General features: G+C 42.8%; 1 protein-coding gene across 3 annotated transcripts in view; it reads right to left on the bottom strand.

Annotated features, from left to right (window-relative positions):
- Window positions 1-280: 280 nt before the first annotated feature.
- Window positions 281-10,611, bottom strand: part of DYRK1A (dual specificity tyrosine phosphorylation regulated kinase 1A) — a 151,305-nt gene continuing 140,974 nt past the window's right edge. For all 3 annotated transcript variants that reach the window (XM_075911883.2, XM_075911897.2, XM_006125985.4), the window contains exon 12: window positions 281-3,500. In XM_075911883.2, the coding sequence (XP_075767998.1) occupies window positions 2,877-3,500 (624 nt within the window). In that variant the 3' untranslated portion in view covers window positions 281-2,876. The remainder of the gene's footprint in view (window positions 3,501-10,611) is intronic.

The raw sequence follows: 10,611 nt of genomic DNA, 5'->3' as shown, positions 1-10,611 counted from the left end.
AATCAAGCAGAGATCAAAATGAATTCGTGTTTATACATCAATGATTTATATACCTTGCTGTTTCAATTAAAAACTCAAAATGATTTGTTACTCCTCCAACTTTTACTTCTGTAATTTTTAAAAGTCTGTGTCAATGTAGCTAATATATTTACATATTTTACTATAGTTATACCTACCAAACCATCGCTTGGAGTAGGTTAATTGCATAGGAAGATATTACTATGTTTACATTTTCTCTTAAATTACTTTTTTAAAAAGCACAGTAAAGAGTCTGAGGACAAATTATTCAACTGTTTATCATACATAAGACTGCATGACTATAATACAAAGGGCTTGTCTTTTTCATTTAACGTTACAATATACACAGCAAGTCCGGACTAGATCTTACAATCTGAACACAGGTATTTAACCTTTTCCATGCTGTTTATGTTTACAATGCACAGAAGTCCTGTAACCAAACTGTGTAGTAAAGCACACAAAACTGGACTGTAACATAACACAGTATGCAGGAGCATTGGATTTTATGATTTTTCTTTATGTAAATATTTTTAAAACTGCTTTTAATTTTTGGTGCTTGCTAAAGTGTGGCAACCAACACAGGAAAATTACCCATATTTTATATTACCCTTATATTTCTAGACAGCAGTAAGTACTGGATTCCTCTTTATATTGCTAAACTCAGTGCTCTGTTTCTAAGATGACAGCATTTCAAATCACTGTAAACTTTTCTGAACTACTGAGTTAAAAAAATACTTTCATTCACAGGCTTGACATTTCAATAAAAAAATGGAGCCCTCGATAAAAAAAAAGTTGTGATTTACAAAAACTGGTAACCCCCAAATACTCATTTGCATTTACACAGTATTCAGTTGTTGTGTTGCCATTTGTTAAGTATAAGGGAAAAAACCCTTTTGTTCAGAAAAACTGACCTAGCCAGCCACATAAAATTGACCAGTATAACCATGCAATATTCTTCTGTTGAATTACCTTTTTAAAGGGCTTACTGGCAGAGGTAGATCACTGCTTCTGTAATATATAATGGGCAAACAATGTTCTGGGACAGGTAATTACTGAAATTACCCTTATTTTTTACTTTCACTGAAGTTTTATTCATAATATTTACAAATCTTTATGTGGGCCCATAAATTTAGCAACTGCCAAGCTGACTGTGTTATATTAAGGCAGCATAACCCAAAAATTAGGCACCTGTTAAATACAGCCTGTTAATTTCAGGTCTCACATGAGCTTTTTGCTTTACTCATACTATTGTTTTGGACCTGTTCATGCAATCAAAGTCTTGCCTTCAGGTTGACATTTATATTAATAAGGAATACAAGAATCAACTGCTGGTTTCATAGCTTCTGGATCTAGTGTCCCTTTTAACCTTCAGAAGCCTGAACACATTTATAATGTAACAGATGTTTAGTCTTGAATTAGATGTCGATCTATTATGTTCAGTACACAGATAGCTGTAAATGTATTGGCTATGAATTCAACAACAGTTCCAGTTTTGTTTAAGCAATAGTACAGCCATAATTTTCAACTGACATTTAAAAATGGTCTAATTACACCTTGTGTCAAAGTGCAGAACTGCTACATTATTGGTTACAGACATCTATGTGCTATAAAAACAGCTTTGGTACAATAAATTATCAAAAAAGAAAATAAATTTTTGTAAAATTCACAGCATAATTGTGAGGCAAAAAAGCAGTCACATAAAATTCTGCATTTTTTAAAAATGTTCAGAATGAACAGAAGACATCTTTGTGCAGAAGTAATGGTGGAGAAACCACGTGCCGAGAAAAAAGCAAAAGAAAAAAGTAAAAAGCAGGAAGGGACACAGTTGTAGCTATTTCCATCAAACGCAAACCACTACTTCTGTGACCTTCAACCAATAAGGAATTCAACTTTATGACACACGCAAAGTGACCTTGCAATACCTTACAATAAGTGGGTCACAAAAGTCTATTTTAAAAGAAAGGCCTCTTGAATTACCCATTCTCTGTTTTCAGCATTAAGGACTGTCTGCAAAAGCATGTCCAAAAGTGATTGCATCTGAAATGGTAGGCTCTTCTAATTTAAGAGTCCAAATCCATAAGGCCAAAGGTTATCCCAAAGACCACCAGTTAAGACCTCCCCAGGACTGGCCAGGACCAACCCGTTGATTGCTTCTCAGTGCACCTTAGTTATGAGACCAGTCATATTCCCATACTAGCTGACTGTGGTCTCTCAAATATGAGACACACAGAATCCCATTATAATTGCTGCTTTGATCCTCAGTAGATTCAGATAAGGAGAGTTCTGATCACCGCCACTTAACATGCTTAATGGCCCTCACAAACTCCATTACAACCGTCCCTGTTTACAGCTGAATATTACATATAATGTAATATGAAGGTCCCTCTTCCTTACAGTACTGCATTTCTGTGCCCATCTGTATTTGGGGAATTTAAAAAATCCATATTAATCAATCCCTTCCCCCAATCTTAAAGGGCCCTTTTATGTAAATCATGTGCAGTTTTTTGTTTTGTTTTTAATTTGCAACTAAGAGTAACATTTGAACATTAACCCCTGTTGAATGAGACAAAAAATATATGACTAGGTTGTGGCAGGTTAAAATGGAGGGATGGAAGGGAAAGCAAAGGTGAGAGAGACAACACCTCTAAGCTATCCATTAAGGTGGGTTTGGACATGGCTCTTAAAAAACTTCATTGTCCCTTTGCAATCTTTTCAAGTTTAAAAAAATAGTCAGCTTTGCCCTTCTGTAGCGGTTCAGTGAGTTTATCTCCTTCTGATTCAAGCAGCTTTGCACTTTGTTTTTGGAAAAACACCACTTCTATAAAAACACACAAGAAACAAACTTAGTTTCAGTTTAGTCACGAGCTAGCTACAGGACTTTGCTGAACACAAACTCCTGTCATGGGAGATTCTTCTCTATCAATTCCTTGCCTCATTCCAAGATGTCCTTCAGTCATGTAATGAGCAGGACCTGTATTAGCAGAAAACTGGTATGTTGGATGTCCAGCTATGCCAGTCTCCTGGCGCGGATTAGAATAAACTGTTAAATTCACGTCCATAGCTCCATTTTGTCCAAAGTCCAACGTATTAGCAGCCACTGGGCGGTTCTGATAGGCTTGATTGCCTTGGTTACCAGTAGAGGAGGAAGATGTAGAGGAAGAAGTAGTTGAGGAAGACAGAGATGTCATGGAGTGGTGACTATGGCCCACCTCCATAGAATCCTGGGTGGAGGAGCTATTTGTTGGAGAATTGTAGACGCTTGGCCTGGTCCGGTTACCCAAAGCTTGCTGTCCATGATGGTGGTGGGGATGGTGGTGATGATGGTGATGGTGGGAACTATTTCCATGGTGGTGATGTAATGCATTCTGTTGTTGAGGGGTTACGTGGAAGGTGGTTTCTTGAACTGGATGGGTTTCAACAGTGACCTGCGTAGGAGCTTCAGTGCTTGTCCAACCAAGTGGAGGAGGAAACTGCTGTCGAACCTGTAATAGCAGTTTAAGAAATAAGAAGTTTAATCAAATATTTTGAATATGCCATTTATACAAAGAGCTTAAAAACTATTCACATTTACTTTCATGTAAGAAATAAAATTAAATTTTCAGTAGCAGAAAAAAGCTCTGATAAAAATGCCAAGTTAGAAATATTTCTGATATTATTTTCTAAATGTATCTTTGAAAAAGAAAAACTAGGACAGAGACTTCGAATATACAGGCAGTCCCCGACTTACGCGGATCCGACTTATGTCGGATCCGCACTTACGAACGGGGCTTTCTCGCCCCGGAGGTCGAGGTGGCGGATTGCTGCCTGCGAGCTCCGGGGCGAGAAAGCCCCGTTCGTAAGCTGCTCCCGGTGCCCCTGGTCTGCTGGAGACCGTCTCCAGCAGACCAGGGGCACCGGGACTGAAGCCGCAGCCGCGGCGGGGTCTCGCGCCTCTGAGACTTTGCCAGAGCAAAGCCTCAGAGGCATGGCACCCTGCTGCCGCTGCGGCTCTGCTCCCCGTGTCCCTGGTCTGCTGGGGGAGGGGGGGGGGCGCAGCTAGTGTACCCCCCCCCCCCCCCAGCAGACCAGGATTTTGTTATGGACCCTGGGGCAGAACAGCTGGGGTGCTGCCAATTGGTCCTGCAGCGCTGCTCTGGGCACTACTGGACCAACCCGGCAGCACCCCAGCTGCTCTGCCCCAGGTCCTGATTCAGCCGCTGCTGGTCAGTTTCAGCAGTGGCTGAATCAGGACGCCTGGGGCAGAGCAGCTGGGGTGCTGCTGGGTTGGCCCAGTAGTGCCAAGGAGCAAGGAGCGGTGCTACTGGAGCAACCCAGCAGCACCCCAGCTGCTCTGCCCCAGGCGTCCCCAAGTCAGCCGCTGCTGAAACTGACCAGCGCTGACTACAGGAAGCCCGAGGCAGAGTTGCTCTGCCCCAGGCTTCCTGGAATCAGCCGCTGGTCAGTTTCAGCAGCAGCTGACTTGGGGACGCTTGGGGTTCTTAAGTTGAATCTGTATGTAAGTCAGAACTGGCGGTCAGTTTCAGCAGCGGCTGAATCTGGACACCAGTTCCGACTTACATACAGTTTCAACTTAAGAACAAACCTACAGTCCCTATCTTGTACGTAACCCGGGGACTGCCTGTAATGTTGCTGTTACACAAGAATTCCAGGTAACCTTACTTGTAAAAAGCAAAGAAGATGTAAAAAGCAAATTCGAGGCAGCATTTTTTAAATGATAGTAATGATTAAGTATATGTTTACATAGTGGCTACCACAACAGGACCCTGGGTCTCGGATGTATGCCTGTAGTATGGCAAAACACATTATTTGTATTAACATTATTAAACAAGTATGCTGTTGTTTGAAGCTTGCATTGAGATGCCAATGGCATTGGAAGAATATTATTTACAAATCTACTGAAATATGTAGCTAATAAAACTGATTTAATTAGTTTTATTTTCATATTTGTTCCCTTCACCTGGGAAGAAGTACTTGAAATTACAGAGTTCTCTCTTATGATAGTGAAGGCAATACTGAGAAACTTTTTTGTAGCTTGTTTGTTTTTCTAGCTTTATGTTATAAAGTAGTGAACAGTAATGGCTAATAATACTACCTCAGTATATCAAGTAGATATATATTAATTTATAATTTTTAAATAAGACTATAGTTCAATGAATAATAAAAGCAATAAAAAATATTATGCTACTATATTAAGTTGCACTTGTATAGTGGCCTTCTTCTAAGAAAATGTCTTGGAAACATAAGTTTGGCCTACCATAAGCTTTGTGGTGTTTATAGGGAACAAAAAATGGGAACAAAAAAAAGAAACTGATGCACAGGTTTACATGTGGACAGATCCTGTCACTGCAAGTTCTGTGTGGATTCTCTGCAAACCTACTGTAACTCTAGCACAAAAAGAAGGCATGTGTAAAATACTGTGAATGACAAAAAGTTGGGAGTTACTGACAACACAGAAGAGGACTAGAATATCATACAGGAAGATATGAATGACTTTGAAAACTGGAGTAATCAAAATGGGATGTAATTTAATAGAGCAACATGTAAGGTCATGTACTTATGGACTTTTTTTTTTCCTGTAAGTTGGGGGCTTATTTGTTGGAAGCAACAAATAAAGATAAAGATATGGGTATATCAGTTTATCACAGGATGACTATGAGTTGCCAATGTAATGCAGTGAAAAAAGATTAATGCAGTCCTACAATGCATCAGGTAAGATATTTCCAGAGAGACACGGAAGTGCTAATACCACTATACAAGGCACTGGTGAGACCTCAACTGGAATATTTTGTGCATTCTGGTCTCCTATGTTTAAGAAAGATTAATTCAAACTGTAACAGATGAAGAAGAGGATTACTAGGATGATCTGAGGAATGGAAAACCTACCTTACGAGAGGAAACTCAAAGAGATTGCCTTGTTTATCTTAACCAAAAGAAGGATGAGGAGAAGTATGATTGATCTCTATAAATATATCAGAAGGATAAATACCAGCAAGAGAGGAGTTATTTAAGTTAAGCACCAATGTGGACACAAGAACAAATGGATATAACCTAGCCATCAACATTAGGCAAATTAGACAAAGGTTTCTAACAATCAGAGGAGTGAAGTTCTGGAATAGCCAATGGGAGTTATGGGAGGCAAAAACCTAACTAGCTTCAAGACAGAGCTTGATAAATGTATGGACATACGGTATGATGAGACTGTTGAAACGACATATTTACTGTCTGTGACTGCCAGCAGGAAATAGCTCCAACAGCCAGTGATGGGGAACTAGCTGGGGAGTCTTCTTGCCAAGATGCTCAGGGTCTAATGGATCATCAAATTTGGGGCTGGGAAGGAAATTTCCCGTGTTAGATTGGCAGGGACCTGAGGAGTGGAGGGGTTTCCTTCCTCTGCCACTTGGATCACTTGCAAGTTTAAACTAGAGTAAATGGTGGATTCTTTGTAACTTCAAGTCTTCAAATCCTGATTTGCAAACTTCAGTAACTGAGCCAGAGATTGTGGATCTATTACAGAAGTGGGTAGGCAAGGTTCTGTGGCCTGCAATGTGCAGAATAGACTAGATGATTGTGGTGGTCCATCCTGGCTTTAAAGTATATATTCAAACTGCTCTTTAGGATGAAATGGAAGGTTTAAGACTATTTGGATTCTTTTGCTCTTCACAGAGAAATGGAGGAAAAGCTGTCAGAGACCTAGGAGCCTTTTTGTTGCTGGCACTACATAGCAAGAGAGGGAGGAGATTCTTCCCCCTTACAGCTGCAGGATTTCCCAGTACTTAGCTTGGCCTCCGTCTGACCTGGAGGGGGAAGAAGAAAAAGTTACTCATCTTGTGTGCAGTATCAATGGTTCTTCGAGATGTGTCCCTCTGTGTGCGCTCCACTTCAGGTGCTGGTGTGTCCTTGTGCTGGCGATCAGAGACTTTTGGTAGTTCCTGGCCATGCATGTACAGTAATGACATCTTGTGTCATTGGTGTCTGTTGATTGTGCATGTGGCGCTTCCATTCCTCCTCTACAATGGATATAGCTCTGAGAAGGCTCCAAAGTAGGGGAGGATAGAGGGTAGTGGAGCACCCACAGGGGGCACATCTTGAAGAACTATCGTTATAGCACACGGTGAGTAACTTTCTCTTTGAGTGTTGTCCCTGTGGGTGCTCCACTTCAGATGTCTAAAAAGCTGTGTCAAGCTGAGGAGGTGGGTTTTGGAGCCACATTCCAGACATAGTGGATAGTACTGCCTGCCCGCCCCATTGATGTAGACAGGATCAGACCAGATGTTACAGCATAGTGTCTGGCAAAAGCATGCTTCAATGACCAGGTTGCTGCTCTGCAAATGTCTGTAAGCGAGACATTATTGAAAAACGCTGTCGTTGATGCTACAGCTCTGGTGGAGAGCGCCGTTATGACTGCAGGTGGTTGTCTGTTGTGAATGGTGTAGCAGATGTGGATACAGGAGGAGATTCACTTTGATAACCTCTGAGAGGAAAATGACTGCCTTTTGGATCTTTCCAAAATGGAAGAAAAGAGCCTCAGGGATTTTCTCTAGGGCTTTGTCCTGTTGAGGTAAAAAGCAATGGCTTGTCGGATGTCCAGAGTGTGCAAGGAGGCTCGAAGAGCATTCTTACGTGGTTTCAGGAAGAAACCAGTTAAGTTTATTGGTTCATTTATGTGAAAAGAAGTGGGGACTTTCAGTGGGACTTTGAGGTGGGGTCTTAATATCACCTTGTCCTTGCTGAAAATCGTGGGGGGGAGAGGGGGTCGGCAATCAGAGCTGCTATTTCATCCATCTCTACTTGATGTGACTGTTACGAGGAAGGCTACTTTCACAGACATGTGTAGGAGGGAGCATGTGGCAAGTGGTTCTAAAGAAGGTCTTGTGAGACTTTTGAGGCCATGATTGAGGTCCCAACAAGGGAGTAGGGGGCTCTCACTACAGGAAGTTTTTCTGGAGACCAATTAATAACCTTTTGATTATTGGGTGTGAGAAGACAGAAACCCCATCCAGAGGTTCATGGAATGTTGCAACTGCAGCTGTGTGGACTCTTATTGAGTTATGAAACAGGCCTGATTCTTTCAGTTGAAAAAGGTAGTCCAATATGATTGATAAAGATGCATGAGAGCACGAAATATTGTGATTATGTTGGACCCACTCTGAGAACCTCTTATATGTTTAAGTTCTCCTAGAGGAAGGTCGTCAGCTATTTATTAATATCTGTTTCACTCCATCTGAGCAAGAGGTTTCAGCATCATGGAGCCATAAAGGAACCAGGCCTTGAGATGGAGAGTCTTTGAGTTCAGGTGGAGTGTGTGGCTGTAATGCTGTGAGAGAAGACTGGACCACCATAGGAACATATGGGGACTGCAAACAGATAATCAGTTGAGATATGGACACCGAATCTGTCTGGATCATGCGGGCGTTACCAATATGACTCGTGCTTGGTCCTGACAAATCTGTGGAATGAGTGGTAAAGGTGGGAAGGTGTAGAGAAGTGGGGATTCCCATTTCAGAAAGAAGGTATCGCCCAGGGATCCCTTGCCAAGGCCTGCCCTGGAGCAAAAAAGGTGGCATTTACAGTTGTGATGGGTCACAAAGAGATCTATGCTGAGGTAACCACACTTGCAAAACACCTCATGGAGGGCTGTCGTGTTCAACACCCACTCACGTTGATCTGGAAAGACATGGCTCACGTTCTCCACTGTTCTCTCACATTGAGGGCCCCTGAAAGATAGGTGGCATTGGGGTAATGTGGTGTTGTATGCACCAGTTCCATAATTTGATAGCTTCAGCACATAGGGAGTTGGATTATGCTCCCCTTGGCAGCAGATATAATTCATGGATGTTATGTTGTCGGCAAATATATGGACTATCCTGTTCTGAATACGTTAGGGACTCGACAAATCGCTGTTTCTACTCGCCCATGGCGAGTAGATTTCAGCTGGTCGCCCCGTTCACTGGCGGTGCGCACATGCGCAGTGCGGGTCTTGCGCATGCGAAGTGCGGGGCTGGCGAGTAGAATTCGCCACCGTTTGTCAAGCCCTGGGCATGCATATCGCACCTCTCTCAATTCTAAGAGGTTGATATGTAACTTTGTCTGAGGGTATGTCTACACTACCCTCCTAGTTCGAATTAGGAGGGTAGTGTAGACATACTGCACTTGCAAATGAAGCCCGGGATTTGAATTTCCCGGGCTTCATTTGCATAAGCGGGGCGCCGCCATTTTTAAAACCCCGCTGGTTCGAACCCCGTGCAGCGCGGCTACACGGGGCACGAACTAGGTAGTTCGAACTAGGCTTCCTAGTTCGAACTACCATTACTCCTCGTGGAATGAGGAGTAACGGTAGTTCAAACTAGGAAGCCTAGTTCGAGCTACCTAGTTCGTGCCCCGTGTAGCCGCGCTGCACGGGGTTCGAACGAGCGGGGTTTTAAAAATGGCGGCGCCCCGCTTATGCAAATGAAGCCCGGGAAATTCAAATCCCGGGCTTCATTTGCAAGTGCGGTATGCCTACATTACCCCGCTAGTTCGAACTAGCGGGGTAGTGTAGACATACCCTCAGAGAGATAATTTGCCCTGCACATGCAGGAGTATAGCTGTGCTCCCCACCCCAGGAGGGAGACATGTGTAGTTACAGTAGTGGTCAGAGGAGGTTGTTGGAAACAAACTTCTTGGAGAATATTGTGCAGTTGTGTGTACCATTGGAAGGACATGAGAATGTGCTGGGGGATGGAAACTGTCTTGTTTAGAGGGTCTCTGGAAGGAACATAGACAGCTGCCAACCAGGCTTGGAAGAGACTTGTACTGTATTGATGAGAGCAACGATCAGGTCTAGCCTGTGTTTGGGGAGCATTACTCTGGCTGTAGTGAAGTCCAATTGAGCTCCTATGAACTCTAGAACCTATGTGGGTTCCAGAGTGGATTTATGGTAATTGATGTGAAACCGGCAGGTTGTGCAGCAAAGTAATAGTGGACCATGCCTCATGGGTTGTGCTAGAATGTCCTTTTGATAAGACAGTCGTCTAGGTAGGGAACTATCACCCCCAGGAGGTTGGTGGTATGCTGCTACAACTGCTAATGTTTTAGTGAAAACCCATGGTGCTGTTGATAAACCAAACAGAGAGAAGTCGGTATTGGTAATGACTAGTGCCTACTGTGAACTGAAGAAAGCGTCTGAGCACCAAATGGGTAGTTATGTGAAAACAGGCATCCTGGAGATGTTTAGTGCTGGTATGATGGTTGCCAGCGTTACCATCCTGAACCTTCGGTTTCTGATGTATTTATTGAGTTGTCTGAGATCAAGTATGGGCCTCCATCCCCTGTCTTCTTCTGTGTTAGGAAGTACTTGGAACCCGAAAACTCTTCTGTGGGAAAGTAATGGGACCTCTCTATTTCTCTAATTTGAAGCAGATGTTGAACTTCTGTTTGTAACAGATTCCCATGAGAAGGGTCCCTGAAGAGGGATGGGGAAGAAGGGTGGGTGAGAGGAATAGAGGTTAAAGGGATGGATAATCTCTAACACCCACCAATCAGATGTGTTAAAAAGGCTGAAGCTGGTGAGTTAACTGAAGATCTTTTAGTGTAGATGGTAACACCACGAAGATG

The sequence above is a fragment of the Pelodiscus sinensis genome, chromosome 1, assembly GCF_052426305.1.
Source record: "Pelodiscus sinensis isolate ZL-2025 chromosome 1, ASM5242630v1, whole genome shotgun sequence".
In the NCBI taxonomy this organism is placed as follows: Eukaryota; Metazoa; Chordata; order Testudines; family Trionychidae; genus Pelodiscus; species Pelodiscus sinensis.
This window is presented reverse-complemented; position numbering and strand designations above follow the sequence as displayed.